The 23,048-nt window shown below is 38.7% G+C and overlaps 1 protein-coding gene across 4 annotated transcripts in view; it reads right to left on the bottom strand.

Annotated features, from left to right (window-relative positions):
• Nucleotides 1–8,198: 8,198 nt before the first annotated feature.
• Nucleotides 8,199–23,048, bottom strand: part of opn8b (opsin 8, group member b) — a 29,391-nt gene continuing 14,541 nt past the window's right edge. For all 4 annotated transcript variants that reach the window (XM_015351620.2, XM_015351606.2, XM_015351673.2 and 1 more), the window contains 3 exons: nucleotides 18,796–19,089; nucleotides 15,402–15,727; nucleotides 8,199–9,903 (listed from right to left, as the gene is read on the bottom strand). In XM_015351620.2, the coding sequence (XP_015207106.1) occupies nucleotides 9,538–9,903; nucleotides 15,402–15,727; nucleotides 18,796–18,976 (873 nt within the window). In that variant the 5' untranslated portion in view covers nucleotides 18,977–19,089 and the 3' untranslated portion in view covers nucleotides 8,199–9,537. The remainder of the gene's footprint in view (nucleotides 9,904–15,401; nucleotides 15,728–18,795; nucleotides 19,090–23,048) is intronic.

The raw sequence follows: 23,048 nt of genomic DNA, 5'->3' as shown, positions 1-23,048 counted from the left end.
CAGGATATGTCTGAGATGAAAAAAGTACATTTTCTTTCAGTACCATTGCAAGTGTGGTGCTCCTGATTAGTGAGAAGTTGCTCAGACTTTGCTTTTCAACAGAATAACATTAAATGTGTAATTTTTTAATGTGACATGTCTAAATGCAACCGCTTGTTCTGCTAATGGAAAATGGATGATGCTGGATAGATCACCATTAACAGGTCAAATAAATCACTAATACAATAATTACTAATAGCTTCACCATTAATCCTGAGGCTAGGGTTTTCTTTCTTATTAGTCTTTTACTTAAAGATGTTTATTATCTTATCAGTTTACAGACATGATTTCTAGGCCAAAACTAGTTTATACTCTCCACTTTTAATACAAGAGTCTATCCATGTTAGCCCATTGCCTAAAACCATCGCAGAGGGAGTGACATGCAGTGTTGTTCATCAAACCAGGAGTTTAGTTGCACTTTACGTGGCAAAAAGAAATAAACAAAAGATGCAGCTTGGTTTCAATATGAATGTATATTTCAAAGCACTGGCAAGAAACATCAACCACTGCACCAGCTAAAAACTGAGTGACCACAGCCTGTTGTGAAAAAACAACAACTGGAAGAAGTCTGTATAGTTCTGTCTTCTTGTATTAACCTTCATTTGATTTTGGCAATTTTTCTAATGAAGTACAAATCTTATGTAAATTTAATAATTTCTTTTTAGCCATATTGTAGGCCAATGTTTCAGATGTTAAGCTGGACATTGGGGTTCCAGGTTGAAAAAGGGCATCAAACATTCATAAATGATTGGTTTCCATGTTCTTTTTCTGTAGTTTGACAGTTTTCTTTTTTCCTTTCTGTAGTCAACAGATGTGTTTAGATTAACTACGACTTTCACACCTTTGAGTGGATGAAGACTTTTGTCCATCACGACGTACACAATTGAAAATTATTGAAAAATGTGGAATACAAGAATTCATGTTTACTGTATCTATCAGTGGGAGGATGGTCTCTGTGTTTATATGATGTCAGGCAGGTACACAACACTGCAAAAGAGGCTAAAAGTCTGTTGATCCTGTTGTGTCATTAAATTTAAACAATGCTTATCATCCCAGGTCTTACCTAAAACGCTGATTTACTTGAATGAAACAGTGCCACTGAATTGTTGAAGTAATTTAACTGAATGACACTGCTGCTGTATCACTGATTCAGAGAAATAATTACTGAAATGAGCATTTACCAAGATAATTGAAAATAAGAAAGCATCATGTAAAACTATTGCCAAAGTGCACTAATTAAATTCCAATGATTTTTGACAACCCCATCAAATTAATTCCTCTCTCCTGTTCCAGAGCCAGCATGAGGCTCTCTCCTCCCTCTCTCCCTATCTTCAAACTTGTCTTCCTATTCTGTCCTCCCAGTCAGCCAACAGCTGTCAGCATTCTCCACGCTGATTGTGCAGGGAATTCTCTGTACTCAACCTCCACTGGAGGCAACCACATCTGCCACCCTTTCTTTCTGCAGTCTTGTACCAGATCTTCATATTCCCTCTTACCACAGCATCGTCAGCTCAATGACAATGAACTTTCTCATTTCAGGGGACCACATTGCCACGTCTGTCCTTAAGGATGTTTGTACAGACTCAGGAAACTGCAGTCTTCCTCCAAGGCCCACTCTCATGCCCCACGATAGAGCTTTATTGAAGATAGAATGTTTGATTTTCCTTGACCTTGTCCACTTCTCACTCTCCTTGACAAATGCAACTGTGTTGGTTGGTCCTCCATGAGCTTGCCATTTCTTTTATCTCTTTCTCCAAGATGCCCACGGGTGTCATCAAGGCACATGCACAGTGGGTCTTCCAGCAGGGTGTTGTATACTACCCACAGCGGAATAGGTGAAAGGGCTCTACACCCCCCAGAATTCTGTCCAAGTCAAACTTTCAGAAAGATTACACTTTGCACATACTCCCTGCACTCCCAAATGCTCCTTCAGTCCTCGTTCCCGCTAGAAGTGTGTTGTTCTCCAGCCTTGCCTGCCAGTATATGGGTTTCCAATGATCTCCCACAGTCCACCCAAATGTTCTCACATTGTTTACTCGCAATTGCATATTCTTCATTCAAAATGTTATATTTGGTAGTACTTTAAGCAGGAATTTATTAATTTTACAGTGTATTTGTTGACATCCTGTTAAAGACTTGCTCCTCAGCATAAAAGCAGTGTCTTCTCAAAAACTGCTTTCTCAAAATATTCCTATTGTCAAATGTTCTTAAATGTTTCCAAATGCTCTCAAACATCCCCAAAATAAAGTACAGTAGCATCACTTTTTAATATTAACTTACTCTATGGCATATGTACATTTCAGCTGAAGAACCAAGACAAAACAACTTACAATGTTACAAAGATGTCAGTTCACTTAAGCTTCACACGTCATTAACACTAGGGCTATGTGTGTTTGAACAATTTAACAAATTACAATTGCTTGATGTTTATTGCATTTAATTTTACTCAAGTTTCTACAAGTTCCTCCCTTCGTCCTTTGAGATGTAAATCATTTTCTCTGTTGACTAAGCATGATGTTCTATTTGGCTCAAACAGTCAAATGACTTGTGAACCAATTAATTTAATTTGTGGAAATGACTCGTCCAAAACAAATTATTTGCTTGCTCGCTGCACCACTCTTTATGATGTGCATCTGACATTTGCCAGCAGCCTTGCTGATCATGTACAGAAGCGAGAAATTGCTTCATCGGGTGAATTATGGGGAAACGTGGAGGAGGCAAGATTGTGCAAGTCAAGTGTGGAATTTAATCAGGACAACAGGATTAACACCTCTATTCTTCTGTACTGTATAATGCAATGGGTTTTTGATGACCAGCCTGTGAAGAGTGCATTTTAGTGTCTTATGTAGCACCACCTACACTACAGTTTCCCAGACACCATACCAAGGCATGGGTTTTGAAAATTCTGGTTGAGAAGGAAGAGTCCCACCCACTGGTCCACCAGCCCTGCTTCAACCTGGTTCCTTTAGAGCTCGTCCATCCTGGTTAGGCTCTGCTCAGCCTCTGAGTTCAGGCTAGAAGGTGGTAATCTATATACAGTATAAGAGGTTTTGGGATAGTCTTTGAACAGAAGCGTGTGGTGTGTGTGGTGCTCATCCTGCGGTTCTGACCCGAGTCTTTCCCTGGTTCAGCCTGTTGAAGCCTCTTGAACAGGCAGGTGGTATTGGACTGTTGCCTTCACTGTGCTACAGGGCACAACAACCCATCAAGCTACACCACTGTTCTCACTGTAAATGGAATTTGGCAATAAGTGTCACTTGGATGGAAGGTGCACCCAAATGACACTAAAAATTCCTTGATGGTCTCAGCATTCTGTTGCTTTTTAACAATGGAACAACTGTCCCTGACTGGTATTCACCTGAGCATAGCTGACGTGACTTCACTGCTACTTACAGTAGAAACTACAGCATTTAAGAAATGCACCCCTCAATGTATAAATTGCTATCAATCATAAACCCTCGGAATGAGCAGTAATATGCATGTCAGTTTTTCAGCATTAAATCAATAAAGTGTGTTGATAGGAAACTTTTGTCAGATGCAAAAACAAAGAGTGCATGAAAACTCCACCCAGACCAGAATCAGACCCAGGACACAAGAGATATAAGACAGCAAGTAAGTTGAGAGTGTGTAAGTTGTGAGTAAACTGTACACAAATAGCTCGGGTACAGTGACACTGTAGTGATACAAAATGTTTGAATTAATTTGTTTAGTCTCATTTCATCTGACAAAACTGGATCAGGTGGCATCATTACTGTACGTCTAACACACAAATAATCAGCCATGTATGATTTTAAAAAAAAAGGTGGAAGTGTCACTTAGGTGTTCTTATGGTGCTAATCATGCCGATGTCAAAGGAGAATTCACCTGATGTTTTCATGCTGTTACCGCATATCTTGTTTCAGGAGGGAGTCCAGAGTGGGGAAGCTGTGATTGCTCATCTTGAAATGTTGTTTTAAACACTTCTTTGGCCTGCCAGAGAGGAAGGACACAAGATACAAAGAGGAAAGCAGTGGTTCCTGAAAAAGTGCATTCAAATTGAAAACCACATTCTGCATTGATATTGAAAACAGCTCAATTATTTCAAACAACTTTTTTGGATTGTACTTTTAGAAAAATAAGCAGCACCCATGTTTTTGATATGGTTGCATGAACAATACTTTATTCGTACAGCAACATTAACATTATTTATTCCTTTATTTCAGCTATATCAGCACCTTGAGCTTAATTGAACACATCAAACACATACAGCAAAAACTATTTTGAAGGAAAAAAGGAGATTCGAGGTGCACCATGCTAAAATGATAATGAAAATGTTCATATCTGTGGGTGGCTTAGACGTCAGTATCCTATAAAATGTAGAATAATTGCATAAAATCAATCAAATAGGATTTGCTTATATTTCAGAGGTGTCAAATAATATAAATGACAAAATAATGTAATAGTATGAAAGTGGGACTGTGCAGCAGCACACCATACAGTATACTTTGATAAAAAGTGAAAGCACATATATTCATAAGTGTGCAGTGCAAATATAAAATTAGCATTTCAAAATGTACAGAAAACACTTCCACAACAGAATTATGTGTATTTGAAATAAATACAAGAACTGACAATTCAAAGGAGGAGATGAAAATAAACACTAGTTCTTTTACAGCTCAATTCACTGCAAAATGTGAACATTTTAATGATGGCCTTGTCTTTTCAAGGCAAACCAAATATTTTAAACAATTTTCCAAAAAATGTTTAGTGGTACTAGACTATTTCCAATTACAGGACAAATCACTAAGAATACAAACAATTCCTCAAAATAAACATTTACAGAACATTACAAAAAAAAAAGTTAATCTTTTCAATGCAGGACTATAGTAAATAATTACATACCCATAAGTCTGACTTCAGTTACATGTAAGGTTATGGAAACAATTATTAGAACTAAACTAGAGGATAACCTATCCTCTAATAACATCTTTGGAAATTGTCAACATGAATGTAGAAAAATGTTTGTCTTCATTAACCAACTTCTTAGACATTTTTGAACAAGCAAAGACAGCAATGGATACACACAGAGCACAAGATAAGGTATACCCGGATTTTCAGTACTTTTTCGATAAAGTTCCCCATAAAAGATTAATTCTCAAATTGTTTGGTGTTAGGCATTCAGGTAATAACATCACCCAAAAATTACAGGTGTTGAGAACTATTTGTTTTTAATCTGTCACGATTGTAGCCTCTCCCCCTCAAGGGCGCTCTGGCTCTTTCACTTTGGACCTGATTTTGTGCACCTGCCCCTTGTTCCAGCCTCCTTCCAGCCCCCCTTAAAAGCCAGACGCTGACATTAATCCGGGCTCTGCTCTGGTTTCCATACCAGGCGAGTCCGGGACCTGGAAGCGCCTGGTCCTGTTATAGTTTTAAGTTCCTGTTCCTGTTCCTGTTCCCCCTGCCGGTTCCAACCCGGTTCCCGTTTTAAATCGTCCGTCTTGGATGGACCGCCCGGTTTTGGTCTTTTGCCTCCGTTTGGTTTCCCCTTGGACTTACTTCAGGATTGTTTGCCTCGGCCACACCTCCCCTGAACACCAGCGCACCAAGAACATGCCCCCTGTTTTCATTCCCGACTCCCGCATGCCTTTTTTCCCCGTGTTTTCTTAGTTTATCCTGGATCGTGTCATCCGCATAGGGTCCAGAAAGAACTGTTCCATTACAAAACTTGGGTAACCCACTTTGCTCACAGCCAGGTCCGAGGCCACAGGACAAGGAGGTTGGGACCCCCACGCAAAAATGCAGTAATACAGTGTACTGTAGTATTACTGTAGTTTTTCAACTTTAGGAAATGAAATCAGGAATGTATGGAAGCCCGTTTCCCCCAGGGAGTAAAAGAAAACGTGTTATGGTATCTCAGAATTGAGACGTAGTAACTCAGAATTGCGACTTAGTAACTCAGAATTGCGACTTAGTATCTCAGAATTCCGACTTAATATCTCAGAATTGCGACTTAGTAACTCAGAATTCCAACTTAGTATCTCAGAATTGTGACTTAGCAACTCAGAATTCCGACTTAGTATCTCAGAATTGTGACTTAGTAACTCAGAATTCCGACTTAGTATCTCAGACTTCCGACTTACTACTGGCAAGACCTGGGTTCGAGCCAATGCAGTGAGGCACGAACTAGGGTGGGAGTGGCGAGGGCACAAGCCCTAGAACCCGAATCCGTTACAATAACAAAAGGACAGACAATGAAATATGGGCTATTTCGAAGTCACAAATGTGAGATATAAAGTCGGAATTCTGAGATACTAAGTCTCAATTCTGAGTTGCTAAGTCGGAATTCTGATTTACTAAGTGTAAATGCAATTAAATTAAATACAATTAAATACAAAACATATACAGAAAAGGGGTAAATATTCGTATGGGGAGGTGTGACGGAGTATGTGACTGGAGTATCGAGAGGGATACTACTAAGACCACTACTCTTCTTAACTGTTATCAATGATCATTCTGGTGTTGTTAATAAACGAGTCAAGTTTGCAGATGATACCAAATTAGGAGGATTAGCAAACACTGAAGAATCAGCAGATGAATTCCAAAAGACAAAAAAGCTGAGCAAACACCTGTTATTTAATATAGACAAGCGCAGGGGTTGCATGCAAGTAGAAAAACAAACTATACAGTAGATACAAAATGGAAAACACCAAGCTATATACTGTATGAAAAGGACTTAGGTGTTTACTGTATGTTAACACATCATTTCTATCTATAGGACATGTAGGGGAGTTATTAGAAAGACAATCAACATGTTAAACTACTGTATAATGCTAAAATGTGGATGTTAAATCTAGAGATGTAATGATAAAATAACACTAGTCATGCATCATTTAGAATATTGTGTAAAAGTTTGGTCACCTCATTCTAGAAAAGTTAATGCTGCACTGAATTCTGCCCAGACAGGCGGTTAATAACTTAATAGGGGAATGTCCTACACTGACAGGAGGAAGGAAATGAATCTTTTTTGAAGGTGTAATGCAAGTTTTAAAAATCTAAAAACAGGGGATTTCTTCAGAATGAGCTGGAAGGCTCAAACATGAACCGGAAGGCTTGTATCCTGTACTTTGGGGTTGGGACCCAGTTGGATCTTCACCAGAGTTTGGTCTGGTTCTCGGGAGGCCCACCACTTCACCAGTTTCAATGTCCCCTGTCCACTACCCCACCACCAACAGCCTGCAGGCTGTGCTCCATCTCTACCTACATGAAACCAAAACCACTACAGCCTGCACAACCAATCTGTTTCACTGTCTGCATAATCCATGCAACCAGATTGACCATCAGCATATGGCCAAGCATGGGCAGCACACTGATAGCACCTGGTGCTCCCCTCCCTACCTACCCCTAGAACTATGGCCATTTAACTACCCCAAACCACTCCTTGACTGGGCCTCTCTTCTGCTCTTCTTATGTTGCCAGCCAGTTCACTTGCCTACCAATTATGTTATCCAACAAACATTTATTAATTTATGTAGCTATTGCTTTTACCCAAAGTGATTTGCATTCATACCTATTCATACATCTGTGTATTGTACAAAAGCAAATAATCTTTTTCAAGGATGCAACATTGGTGCTCTACTCAGAATATGAAACTTCAACCCTCCCTTTTTGAGTTCTAACCACTACCCCCTCCAATAACAAAACATTCAATGTGCTTTGATCAACACGGAAAATTAATGAGTACATATTTTATCAAACTGTTAATAGCTAAGATTTTTTTTAAAACAGGTTGGGTAGAAGGGGTGATGAGAATAGACTAAATATCAAAAATATCCTGCAACTCAGAGGGAAAAGAGGGTACAGGCACTTCAGAATCGGTGTGGGTTAAACTGCAAAATTAAAATTCTAATGGTATAACAAAAGAAGTATGCTATAGATGACCTATTGCAGACATAAGCACACATTCTATTACTGAGAGACTATGAAGCAGGCTATGGTGCAATCAGACAGAATTTGCAATCTGTGGATTTTTTTGAATAGAAGTTATGTATCTGGAATAGTTGAATCCCCAAGAGCAAGATAGAAAAATAAACTGAAAAACATAATGCAAAGCATTTTATTCAATACAACAGTAAAGGATATGTAAAAGCTGAAGTAAAGAATTCACAAGATTAATAGGGAATTCATAATAGAAGATTATTTATAAAGAAATAGCATGCCAAATAAATATTTCACACAGATAGTAGACTTAGTTAACATGCACCACATTACAGAAGAAGCTCCATCTGTATTAATAGAGCTCCATCAAAACTAATAAATCACCAGGGCCTGAAGGTGTTTCCCCAGTCATCCTTAAGGAAACTAGGGGTGTTATTAATAAGCTGCTAGCTAGGATATTTCAAATCTCACATAAGATGAGAAACTGCAGATCTGGTCCAGTCCAGGACCAGTCTGATGTGGTGGTCCTGCTCTGGTGTGGTCACTCAAGGGAGACCGGATCTTGGACAGTCATCTGTCCTGCCGGTCTGCTGAAATCTTGTCTGCAGTCGGGACACAGTGGAGTGGCTCACTCCATAGTGTCTGGCAACGCTGGCACATGACATGCCTACCTGCAGCATGCTAATGGCATCTCCCTTGCTTCTGGTGACATTTGAGGCATTATGGAATGCACAGAAAACTAACTGATTGTGGCCTTTTTCTTGTAGCGACCTAAGCTTTTAATGAAGGCTTTTTTGAAGGTGACCTGATCAGGCATTGTTCCACCTGGACCTCGTTGGGTAAAAAAGCACCTAACGAGCTTTCTGTGATTGGCAAGTTGCAGTGCCTCACTGCGCAAGCTGTATTGCTGGTCAGAGGGCTAAAAACAAATTGACAACTTTTTGTGAAAGTACATAAGCTATAACTATAGTATTCTCATTCCAGAAAATGTTGCATTTATTTTTTCCATCAGTTTATTTGGAATTAACCATTTGCTTTTACATGGAGATTTCCATACACTGTATGAGAAAATGGTGTGCCTTACACAGCTTAAACATCACATGCATTTTCTGTAAAAATACAACACAACAGGTGTTTGTTTCTCTGCTCATGCACAGCATTTAATCACCTTTAGAATATAGACAAAATGTCCACATAATCTCAGCTTTTTTAAATTTAATACAGCATAGGGCTCTTTACTATTTTTTTTCACAAAGCAAACTTTTTGCCACACAAGATGTATTAGTATTTCTAAGTTTACAGATGTTGCACAGTACAACGACGTTTTGCACCTTTAGACTCCCCTTTACAATACCACCAGTTTACATGGGAGTCTCCAAAGTTTAACAATTTGCATTATTTGAGAAGCTTGAGTCTGGCTTTGATTTCCCAAGTTAACCTGGAAGATCAGTCATTCGCAGGGGCATCTTTCCCTTGTGTCCAATGTGAAGCAACAGAACTGTGAATCACATCTGTCTTCATCTGAAATCCGTCTGGGCAAGGTGTTGTATCGAAGCGCTGCTACTCAGGCCCTAGAGCGTTAAGCTAGGTCTCAGTTTCGAGGTTGCTGATTGACAATCTGTTCCCTTCTGGAATGTTAGACTTTTGTAGCCTTTTGCTATCACGTGTCATAAAAATTGGACTTCCTCTTATTGTCTCATGATCAGTGACATTAACTAAGTTATTTAACCTTCCACAGAAGCACGTGAGCTGTTTGATTTCTTTCCTGAATGTCTTGCTGAAGATGTAGTAGATGAAGGGGTTGTAGGCAGTAGATGACTTGGCAAAGAGACAAGGAAGCAAACTCAGCTCCGGCGGTATGGATTTGCTGGAGCGAAACATCGACCAGAAGCTCACCGTTGCGTAAGGCGCCCAGCAGCCAATAAAACCAGCGCTGATGAGCACAGCAATCTGAAACAATACAAACATTTTCTTTTTTATTGTTCAGCTCTCAGGGGGATGTTGGTTACGTCAGAAATAACAGTAAGAACATACATCCACCCATTTTCTAACCACTTAATCTCATACAGGTTGACAGGGGAGCCAGAGCCTATCCTGGCAAGTAACTGGCTCAAGACTGGGTACATCCTGGATGGGATGCCAATCCATCACAGGGCACATATAGACAGAGACACTCTCACCAGGGCCATATTTCCCTGAAGCCAATTAATATACCAGTATGGTTTTGGACTGAAAGTTGCACATTTTTCAGATTTTACATATGCAAAATTAGACATCATTAGAACTCATCAGGGAACATAACCCATTCATATGTTGAGGACATTATTCTTATTCTTATTATTATGTGATTCTTTGTGGCAGTGTACAAGGATAAAACATTCTTTGCATGTCAGGACCTTGGTACGATTAAAATAACAAAAACAGATTGCCTTGTTATTTTGAACACCATTCTTCTTTACAAGGTTACATGGTTGAATCTGAAACAAATTAAAATAATGATGATGCCCACTTCTGTTCTTGTTCCTTGCTTTGCATGGTTTGTTCTCTTATGGATTTTAAGGGAGTGAAGCAGCCTTTAATTGGAAGAGGGAGGCTGAGATAATCAGTCCGAGCAAGTCCTTATTGCTCCTGGTGACTGGAATGTGCCCTTTGATGTTCTTAAGAAACACCTGCTCACCTGGGCATGACAGCACCTGAGCCCACTTTATTTCCCATGGTGTCCCGATTAATAATGATCTAATGCATTACTAACTAAAAGAAAAAGCCTGGTAAAATGTTTTCTTGTGTGCAATCCTTGGACTTAAATACACTTCCCTTTGAATTCCACTCGTGTTTCTGGTTTGTGTCTCGCTGTTGACCCAGGAGAAGTGGATTGGGGTCCCTTTGTCAATGTCATAAAGGATTTTGATTACTTGACTCAAATCTCTTATTCTTTTCTTTTCAAGACTAACATGATTCAATCCTTTTAGCATTTTAGAGTAGAACATTGCTTCATACACAGGGAGGTGTATGATACTCTTCTCTGGACTGATTTCAGAGCAACAGTATCATTTTCTATTGTTGCAATCAACACTGAAAACCACAATGTTTTAAATGAGCCCTTTAAAAACAATGGTTTAATAAGCATTTCGGAGCAATTTATTCTTGGTTTTGGTAAATCATTAAATAATCCTTTTCAATGACATCAGTATTTTTGTGCAAATACTGTCATTTGTACCTAATACCTTGGTATGAGAGTTTGCTGGTTTATCTGATCATTGTGCTGTGCTTAGAAGGTGTGCTTTTAAAGGCAGCATTTGTTTTCATCTTTAGCCTTATCTAACAAGAACGAAAGCATCAGATTGAACCAGGAAAAGAAAATTAAGGAATTTTGATCACAGTTACCAGTATGTTATTATTAGTTTATGTGTCTGGCAACCCATACTTGTTTCTTTCAATACAGCTTGACATTTTAATTAAACAATCTCAGTGAAATATCTCGCTCAAGGGTACTGTAGATCAGCAGTGGCCCACCTGGGATTTGGGCTGAAACCTTTCCAGTTACTAGGACAGACCTCCAACCATTACTTCTCCTTGTTGCCTGTCATATCAGCAAATATATTATAGTGCTGTTATAAATATAACATTGTAATCTCACTTACTGATGAAGCCATGCTGACACAGTGGTTAGCATTGATGTATTGCAGTGCTGGGGCCCTGGGTTCAATTCCAGTGATGCTGTTTGTGTGAATGTTGTATGTTGTCTTCCTCATGTTTGTATGGGTTTGTACCAGGTGATCTGGTTTCCACCCACAGTCCAAAGATACACTATGCTGGTAGGTTAATAAGCTTCTATAAAAGTGTGTGTGTGCATGTTTGTGTCTGTGTGTGCCCTGTGATGGACTGGCTCCCAGGCTCTGTCTCCCCACCAACTTGGATAGGCAGATTAGAAAATGGAGGAAAGTATGAAAATTTAACCAACAGTTGAAAACCTTTTCTGTAGGCATTTCTATTTATTTCCTGAAATTTATAACCCTGACAATACAGGCCGCTTTGTCATATCACCTTGTTCCTGCCCAATTGAATTAATTTCAAGATGATGAATACTTTACAATGTACAGTATTGTTAAACAAACTAGCTTTCTGCAAATATTGGTCCATTTTAAAGAGCCTAATGTGAAAACACCATTCTCTGTACAACACACATTGCAATACTATTCTCTAGTATAATACTGTCACCAAATGATATAAATGCACCAAAACAGTTTATTGTTGAGTGCAAAGTAGAAGATCCCTAAGGAGACACCATTTTGGACATTGAATTGCTGTTCATTTAATGTAAATGTTTGTACTCAAGTAAGAGGTGTCAACATGTTTATATTTTAATTGACTAAAATTGATTAAAATATGACTGCATATGAAAGCAACTGATAAGAAGCTGTACTGTGGCGGTCTTTCTATAAACTTCTGTTTGTCATTCAATCTGTAGTAAATTCCACAGCTTTGGAATTTTAGAAACAGAATTTAAGGTATACAGTATCATTCTTAGACATTTACATCACAGCTTTATAGTACACTCTTAATACCACCATGAACTCTAAAGCTGATAAGACTCATAATTACTTCCAATACAACTCAGCTCCTTATTCTCAGACTTGGCTATATTGCAATGATGAACAAGATTTTCTAAACAAAAGCTACATGTTTTCTCAGAAAATATTTTTTGATAGTTAAATCCAAAATATCAAACATATACAGAGAACGCTTTAACCAAAAGAAAAAAACCCTCAGATAACAGACTTCATCCATAAAGTTGTACAGAAGAACTTTCACATTCTGCAGTAAGGCTCATCTACTGAACCGACTTTTAAAATACCACCCCTAATTTCACAGAGTAGGAATAACTAACCTAAAATAATATTTGGTGTGCAATTAGATTTTTCCTTTTATCAACCATTTAAAAGACACCTTTAAATACAAATTAATGCCACAACATTCCCAGCTGATTACTTCAATAGCATTAATCAAACTACTGAATCCACCAGACCTACTGTACGACCCCCCAGCCTACATGCATTGTCTCATCTCTGGCCCCCTTTCCCCATTCTTTCCTCTCTCCCTGAAGGAGCTCCCTAGTCACTGTTTCCCACTCCGCTCCACAGGTGTGAGCGCACAGCGTCAGCCTGCACTGTGTCCAGCCTCTTCATTTTAACAGCTCCATCATCCCTGGCGCCTTGCTGCGCTGGCTGTTAGGTTGGGGTTACCAACCTGCACACTTTACCCTCACCAAGCTAGCATCCAATTGGCATGGTCCAACCCTGGACTCACCTCCCATCTTCTACCCAGCAGATCCAGTTATCCAGGCTCCTGGGATTCAAACTTTTTCAAGTGCTCCCCAGTTGCATCCCCAGTGCTCCCCAGTTGGCATCACTGACTCCTTCCTGAGCCCCACCGACATCAACGCCCACTGTCCGTCTGTAACCGGCCCAGCCTTCTTGTTCATCACTTTTGCCAACCCACAGGACTTTTGCTTTCCACTATTTCGGGCCTCTGATATGAATCCTCCTACTGTATATTCGGCAGTATGAAGTGGACCAGACAGGTCAACACTTTCGTATGTAGTGCACTAAGATCAGTTCCGCTATCAGTCCTACAGTACAGTCGCTATTCAATATTTCGGCTCTTGTGACAGGTGCAATTTTACTGTTTAAGAAGCAGTCCTTTATCATTGAAAGCATGTCACCCCACAGACCGACGTGAGTTTCGTCAAATCACACTTGACGCCATCGCAACCAGTACAAACACAACGATGGCACATTCGTAACCAATAACCGAGAAATCAAGACAATAACATCCTGCTTGAAAGTTCACAAGTGGCAACATTCCTAAATACTTCTACAGATACAGTATGCCCATCGTCTGTGTTGCTTCAGGCGGTAAACAAAATGTAGTGCACTTGAAAATGTTATTCCTTCGTGCACTCCACTCCTGGGTGCCACTTACATCTTTGAATTCACAGTTCAGAATGTGCTACTACTTGATATGTTATGAACTCTTAGGGGATTATTCTTTATCCTTCTGAGCCTTACCACCTTACAGTTCAGTCACAGCACAGAGTACTTTCCACCTTTTCCCTCTGTCCCTCCTACAACCGAGAGCTTTTGCTCTTTTAGGTCACCTCAATTATGCTACAAGTCACACCCTTCCCTTATCTCCAGGTTTTCAAACTAGAGCATTTATTCTCACTTTTAGCTTCAGGGATCCTGGGCCTTGACTCCAGCTGTGAAAAAAGCTGGAGACAGATTCCATTTAAAATGTACAAATGTAGAATATTACATTGGAGCAGCAAAAACACCAACTACAGATACAAAATGGGAAGCACTGAACATTACGAAGACAAATTCAATCTTATAGACAATGTGGGGAAGTAATAAAATTAAAGCTAAATGTTAGGATATGTTGTTAAAAATGTGGAATTGAACTTAAGTGATGTTATGTTAAATTTCATGCTGTCCAGGGTGCACCCTGCCTTGCACCTGCTGCTTGTCGAGATAGACTCCCCTCCCCCCCCCCCCGGCCCTGAATTTGAAAAAGGCATTAGAAAATAGATTGATGGATGGATGTTAAAATCGTACAATGCATCAGTAAGACTTAATTTAGAATATTGTGTCAAGTTGAAATGACCATATTACAAATATATACTGCTGCTGTGGAGATTCAATCCAGAGAAGAGCACCTAGATGCACTTCGGAGTTTAAGAAAATGACCAACACTGACAAACTGAAGGAAGTGAACCTTTATAGCCTTGAACAGAGAAGACTATTCTCTGAGAATTTATTCAGCTAAAGTATTCAAACCGCTCAAAGGCAGTGACAAAGGCAACCCAGTGGACTTCAGAATAAGTAGCAAAACCAGAAGTCACAAATGGAAACTATGCAGAAGTGCATTTAATGCTTAAGAGTGCTGGAACTATGGAACAAAGTACTAACAACCAAACAGGCTAGATGAGGTGTACTATAGGTTGTCTTTGCTTTAAACCTCTAAAAATGAAGGTTGATTTATGAGCTGTGGCTCTGTACCGAGGAGTCAGGCCTGAAAGATGGATGACAACAAGATCTCTGTTGCTTTTATTACATAGAATTAGCAAATGAGAAAGGTGCCATCTAGTGGCATTTTATTACAGTTCCATTCATATATCTGTGACTCCACGGGTACACCCTCTGTTTCAAAAATGTTGTGCATTATTTTTTTGAATCTGACAGATTACACAATTTTATTAAAACCCTATAACATGCTGTATACCCAAATCTATTTCCTTCTTCAAAATTGGTCAAATCCCTGAAACTAAAACATTGAATGCCACTTACTAAGATTTGATTGTGTTGTGAATAGCCAAATGTCTTCCTCCTGTTTGCCTTCAGAGATGCCTAATTCATTAGTAAATTAAAGCCAACAATCTGAATACTTACAAGAGCAAGTCGTCTCTCCACTTTCATTGCATTAGGGATGTGGTTGCTGTTCTTAATGGTCTTGTAGGCCACATGGAGCTTCCATGCTATTCCGAAGTAGCAAGCTATGATGGTCACTGCTGGTATTATTGTGCAGAGTGTGAATATGCATATCAAAAATGAAGATCCATTTTCTTTGAACTCAGCCCAGGCAATGGTGCATGATATCCCAAAAGGTTCAGGACCATACTTCCCCCAGCCAAGCAGTGGAAAGACTGCCCACAGCAGGGAATACAGCCAGGTGAAAATAATCAGAACGTGAATTTTCCTTCTGCTTATCTTCTCCCCTAAAGAAATGGAGACATACAGTAGCATATATTTTGTTATCATACATTGCATTTCTCATAAGAATAGCTACTAATGAGAGGAGCCCATTTGGCCCACCTAGTCTTCATTTCTTTTCCTTTTTGAGAGTTACGTGTCCTATGGGTTAAGAGGTGTTAAGAAACGTATTTTAAAACAGAGCTTCAGGAGAAGGTCAAAGTCCTAATCTTGTGCATTTACATCATTACATCATTACAAGTGAAATTTGTTATTTTATTTTTTAATAATTAAGTTGTATCATGGTCAAAGCATTCAGGGAAAACTTTTTCCACAAACAGCAATTTTATGAAAATTCATTTCACTTTGGTATTCATATTATCCACCATGGGCACTGACTACTCCTACTAAGGACAAACTGTCAACCCCCAATCTTTACATTGTGATGAATAACCCTCACGAAATGTTAGCATCCCAATTAAAAAAAAAATCTATATCTTTTCAGCACACTATACAGTACAGTATATCTTTTCAGTATTTGACTTCTGTGCCTTTCAGTACAATCCAGTTCAAGTTTTTTTCCAATGATGAAAGCTTAGAACTCCCTTTATTAGTCATGCATCTGAAGACTGCCAACTTTTATATTGTCATATACAGTAAAAATGAAAGCTACATGTTAAAAAAAATGATTGAAAGCATTAGATTGCAGGCAAAAAAAAATGGATTACAGGCTGCTGAGATGATTTTAGTAGGAATGTCAAGAATCATTATCATAATCACCTCACTTTTATGCCCTTAGCTTCCTAATGTCATGACCTTCCTGGCTGGTGTGCTAGGGATTACTAACATTACCACTGCAGCTGGCCATTACTCTACTCACCGGTCTATCAGCTGCTTGCCGTGGTCCCATAATCAGAAAGGAAATCTGTTCCAGCAGTGTCTGCTACTGCCTTGTTAGGATCAGATTACCTACAGCAGGTCTGCTCTGACAGTGCTCTGGGATCTGTTATCGCTTGCAGCCGCAGCTTAGTTCTCATGTTGCCTGTCTGTTTTTCCCTCTGGTCTCCTGACCCTGCTACATATTGACATCTCTCTCCTTCTGGTCATGCCTTATTTCTGTACCTTGGCTTAAGATTCCCTCTGTGCTTCACTACACTCCCTACTTGTTTTCCACACTTTGCATTGTCCCTATCCACGGCTCTGGATGACCGCTTGCCTGCTACACGCTCGTCTGTGCTTGTTTTCACCACCCCAGCCTGTTCTCTGTAAGACTGCTGCTTAACTCCAGTTTCAGCAGTGGGTATTACAACCAAATGTTGCAGAAGACACAACATCTCATAGCCATGGGATAGTAGGTTTGTGATAAAAAATCTCCTTTCTTCTGTTTTCTTTAGGGTTTTATCACACATGACAAAAGTAGCAACAAACAAATATTCCAAAATAATCTAGCACACATTCTCTTGAATTTTATTCAAATTTAATTCATGCAAATTAATCTGTAAATAAGAGAGAAGTCATAAATCCATTATTTTTTAACAATGGTTACATAGCTTCAATAAGACTATGTGTTTGCATTGCTGATATCTTTTGTAACACTTAAAACATTAAATGTGCTCTTCAAAAAATATATTTTATTATTTTGGGGGGGATTTCAAGGATCTCAGGTGATACAGAAATTCATTAAAATATTTTAACATAAAATATAAAATTCATAGCTGCCTGATTATATACAGATGAGACCACACCATTTATAAGTGAAGAGCCAAATCAGATCAAGATTGATGATAACCTTTTACTTGATTTTCAGATCTAGCATGATATACAAAATATTAATATATATTCTAGTGCATATTCTGTATTCTGTGATGTACAGATCACAAATTATCAATGTTAAGCTTTTGCACAATGTGACTATATGTAATAATTCCCTCTCCTGGGGCTTCAAAGTTCCTGGAGACCTCATATGGGGTTGTGTTACATTGGTCGTTCTACCTCCCTTCTACATTGTATGGGTGACAGGGCCTTCTCCTGTTATGCCCCCAAGCTCTGGAACTCTCTCTCCAAGGATATCAGAGAGTCACCTTCCCTAAACTCCTTCAAATCCAGACTCAAAACCCTCTTTGTCAGAAAAGTCTTTACTTAACTGGTTCCATTCTTCACCCCTCTGGATTTCTTAGTACCACCATCCACGGTCTTCTCTATATATTGTAGTTGTGTTTTATCTTGTGTATTCTTTTTATTTATTGTTGTTGTCATTCTGTAAAGCGCATTGAGAAGCCACCTTTAAAGGTGCTATACAAAATAAAGTTTATTATTATTATATATAAAACAGGTTGAGAAAAACTCAACAGCTGTGTATGAGTCTTAGAGTGATTCCTTTAACTATGATCCCACAAAGCATAATCTGAGAAGGCCTTAATGTACAGTATGAGTAAGTAGTGTTTTCAACAGCACAGGGAGTGTGCTCTCTCACACTACTTGTGCTCTCCTACACATAAGTATTTTCAATCTTCATAAGTATTTATCAATTTCCCTTCAGGATCAATAAAGTCTTATCTATCTTGACTGCCAAGCAGCCCCCCTCTTCTGTGCTTCTTTCTCATCCTGCTCCCTCTATCTTATCTTCTCCCTTCCAGCAGCTCCCTGGCTCATGCCCTGGGATGAAAGAGACTTATCCTCACAGGTAGTCAGCCATTCCCTTAGTCAAGCAAGCTGTGCCAAAAAAACATTAATATGGCATTTTCAAACTGCTATCCCCAATTCAGGGTCTCATGGGACCCTGAGCCTATCCCAGCAACCAACAGGCACAGAGCAGGATACACCCTAGATGGGACACCAGTTCATCGCAGACGTTTCAGACTTATATTATTAAATATATTTCACTTCTCTACATTGCATTAATTAGGTTTGAGCTGAAAAACTGAAATACAAAACTCAAAACAATACCTAAAATATAATAAGCTAAAAATGTTATGCTATTAGGAAGATAGCAAGAAGACCAATAAACCAAAACCCTCTGTTGTATGTATTTTCTATAAATTCTGTAAGTATAATTACAAAAGTATTTTCATGTTTAAAAAAAAGGTTTACTCACTAGGAGACTGCAGACTGGTTGAAACCACAAATCGAACGACGGCCATTACAGCCAAAGTCATCATGCTCGTGACCCCAAACAGAAATCCCATGAGTCCATAATAAATGCAAGAGGTGTCTCCCCCAAGCCAAGCATGGTTCCAGGCAGAGGCAATAGCCAGAGGGTACATGGTGATGGCCATGCCGAGGTCAGTCACAGCCAGGTTCACACTCAGGAGCTCTGGAGCCTTCAGGTGCGAAGACCTCTTGAAGGCAGTGATAAGGACTGACAGGTTGCCCACAGCAGACAGCACAGCTGAAAAAAGAGATTTAGAATTTACTTTGTAAAGCAAGGAAAGCATTTCCTCATAAATCACTCATGGGCAGAATACAGCATGAATAAAAAAGAAAACCCTAAACATAATGCATTACATATTTTCATGGGCAATCAACAATACCATGGTGATATCCAAACACTACAAGGCAAGAAGGAATACGTCAAATCTCGAAACAAACTCCCTTTCATGATAAGATTTAGGGCAAATAATCCTGTCATATTTGTAATCTTTCTTGGGTTTTCTTAGAAACTTCAATTGTATTTGCTTGAAAGATTGTATTATCCTTCTTAAATTTAATCGTTTTTGTATGTTCTTTTGTATAGGTGTTTTTAAAAAATGTTCTTACAAATTAAATGGATCACTGTTGTTGTTGTACTTGATGTTAATAATTCAGTATTAGCTCAAGTGTCCTTGATAAAGATGTTTAGGGCCACTTTGGACAGTCAACAAATTCACCTCAAGGAATTTATCTTTTTCCTGATTGCTTCCAGCAAATGCCTTGTCCCATTTTGTTCCATTTTATCAAAGGGAGAGCCCCTGAACCAACACCAGTGTATTTTAAATGACAGTAGAAGTTGAGATACAGAACAGTCTGTGTGGCACTGTTCCCACAGAGGGCAAAAGTGAAAATGACATGTAGTTACTGTGTAGTCTATTGAATTAAAAAATGCCTTTCTTTTTTGTATGACGACAAATCCACTTCTTGTTTACTGCCTGAAGTAACAGTTTAATACTAATTTGACAATGGGTGTCCTATGACCTTATGTAAGCATCTGTCAGGAGACTGACTGCTACCCAGCCAGTGGCAGCATGACAGATCATGAAAGATCAAAAGATAGAGATAATGCTTCATGATTGTGTATCAGCTAGCTACTAGCAGTAACCAAGCAAATGAAGAAGGGCTGAACAGCCCACTGTTATGTGTAATCCTTCTTAAATACTCAGAAAATAGACATGCAATTGACATTTTTCAGTAAAACAACACAAACCAGTTCTCTTATGAATGACAGAGTTTGGGGCCCTACTTTCTGTAGCTCCCTGTCAACATGGCTTCATGTTCAACACCCGTCTTCATTTAAAAATCAAGTTAAATTTTGTTATAGGGTAGTATGCATTACTATACCCAATTATGCAGATCCCTGAGAAATGGGACTTGCTGGCTGGGACACCTACTATCCAAAAGAGTAAGAAAGTTGTGGGCAACAGGTGCAGGTTTTATTGTGGAATGCTTCAGGCTTTTGGAAAATCAGTCTTTTGACTGTGACAATGACTTGTTATTCATTTCCTGACATATTTCTAGAACCCTGCCATAGCTCTGCCTGCAAATGTTTTTGCATACTTTTTTGCAGGTATATTTCCATATATCTTTTATTCCTCTTGAAATTGAATTATGAACTCTTGTAATGACTTTTTCTACAGTATGCCATTTTCATATGGCTTATTCTTTTGTACTTATGACTAGGATGATGCTGTAATTTGCTTGATATTTATTAAATTAAATGTAATGATCTTTGCTGTATTGAATTACTAATACTTACCTACTTTTGTCCAATCAAAAGATTCTATGCTTCTTGTAAGGCTGTGTCATTACAGGCATCAGCTCTCTGCCTGAGACAACCTTACCATTGTTGTGTCCTTGTCCAGTGTTTGAAATATACATGGCAAGGCAATGACTCTGGGTCAGTAAAATGTAAAAAAGTAAAATGTTCAGAGAGAAAGCAATAAAATAACCTGGTTGCATTTTTGAAGTCAGGCAAATACAATGTTTGAATAAGATTAAAGAAATGCAATCTTTGTTAAAGATATCAATTTCCATCTTGGCACTAAGACAGCTTTGAGTAATTTCTGTGTATTACTTGTGTTATTGTTCTAAAGGACCTAAATTTCTATATTTGTGTTCCACAGGCTGCTCTGGAGAACCATAATATTTGAAATACATACAGTAATAACAAAAAATACAAGTTTGAACAAATAAACCCACAGTCAAGAAAAACATGTTAAACATTTTCTTAATAATCTACCTCTGTCTCCCCCTTTCACATATTGCTTAAATGAAGAACCATTGCTGAAAAAATGTTGATTTTATGAGTTCAGGTGGAAGCAAAGAAATTCTATTTTTATGGTAGCCCTAAAACATTTATGTTCTGACAGTACACTCTCTTGTATAGTATGCAGTATTTGATGTAAATTGGAACAATTTTCAAATAAATCAGAACCTTCATTTTAACAGAATCAGTTGAATCAAGTGGGGTTGCAAAGAACAATTTTTGCTTCATCTAGTTGATTTTGATTAACTTTTTTCATTGCGGGCAGAAATTCTTATAAGAGGCTAGCTGTCATAACTTGTAAATTATGCCATGTCATTTACTATGAGAGCTGTTGCTTTTCATCAGTGTAAACAAGCTCTTACTGCGGTACCTCATTCACCTTTTGGTTAATTAAATATTTAATTCAGAGGAGAAGGGAGATTTCAAAGCAAACCTCAACAATGGATCTGTTAATATTTTAGCAGCACAAATCCTCCAGAGAACTACAGTACATAGCAGCAGGTCTGTCTAGAATTGTGCAGAGTATTTGGCAAAAGGTTTATAGTAAATTGTAATTTAATCTTTCAAGTATGAAAACATAGACCTTTTCTTACAGGGTAAGTATGTACCACAGGTAAGATAAGCAAATTAACAAGTTAACATCAGAAAATAAATTAGTCTTAATGATCGTTTTCTTTCTGCTTCTATGACATTTTAGCAGCACATAATCATGTTTGTATTACTTTGAGTTGACAAATACAGACTTAACTAGTATTATTTAAAACCAAGATGGGGATGAGGTGACCTTAACAGACATAAATGCTGTACTCCCTTGGGCTGCAAAATACAAACTCAAATCTCATTAGAAATCAAACAGTGATCTTGAATACACTGATGATCAGTGTCATGCCCATCAAACCATTCGACAATAACGCATGCTCTGTGCTGGGAGTGTTGTCATTTTGGAAGACACCCCTCCCACCAGGAAAGAAATGTTGCAGCATGGGGTTAACATGTAATGGTCATTTGGTGGTATGACCAAAATGATATAAATTGTCGGAGGTTACCTGCTCCGCAACATCCTGCCTAAAAGGCTTAACAAACATTCTATGTAGTGTAATGTAGTGCACAGCAAAACCAATATTAAAAATGCTGAAAATATTTCATTATTTCATTGCAAACTCTTTGATGCTAATAATGCATATGTATGCTACCATAGGTGTAGTGGATAAAAAATAGAAACACCAGGAAGAACTGTATATTGAAGTACTGTATATTGAAAGCAAGGTCATCAACACAATTGTGTTAAATAATCAAATAACACACCTGAATGCTTAGGGTCAGGTATAAAAATAATCTTCAGGCTTGTTCACTTATGATAAAGGCTAGCATGGCTGCAAAAGGAGAGCTCAGTGACTTTGAGAGAGGGGATGATTCTTGGGGAGCATTTGGCAGAAGCTTCAGAGACCAAGACACCTCAACTTGTTGATGTGCCAAGAGTAATGGTCTCGAAGGTGATGTCAGCAACAGAAAAGAACAGCAGCAGGTGGAAGCACATCCTCGATGTCAATGGACTACAAATTTCTTATTGGGAAGCAGGCAGCTGCTTTAATTAGAAACGGTAAGTCAAGAGCTTCACAGGGCAGGATTCCAGCAGTGTACAAACTGTTTATCACACCTTGAAATACACATTTGTGAGGCTAGTGGAGCAGAGAGTAGAAGAAATGGTCTACTGATCATTGGAGAAATGTGATATGGTCAGTTGAATCATTATTTACCTGGTTCTCAACAGATCAACCTAAAGAAATCTACAGACCTGAGATCCTACAGTGATGGATTTTAGTGGTTCTACAATGTGACGCTCATGTTCCTGGCAAGGTTTGGGTGTGTTCATTTCATTGGGAGGCAAA

The sequence above is a fragment of the Lepisosteus oculatus genome, chromosome 2, assembly GCF_040954835.1.
Source record: "Lepisosteus oculatus isolate fLepOcu1 chromosome 2, fLepOcu1.hap2, whole genome shotgun sequence".
NCBI lineage: Eukaryota > Metazoa > Chordata > Actinopteri > Semionotiformes > Lepisosteidae > Lepisosteus > Lepisosteus oculatus.
This window is presented reverse-complemented; position numbering and strand designations above follow the sequence as displayed.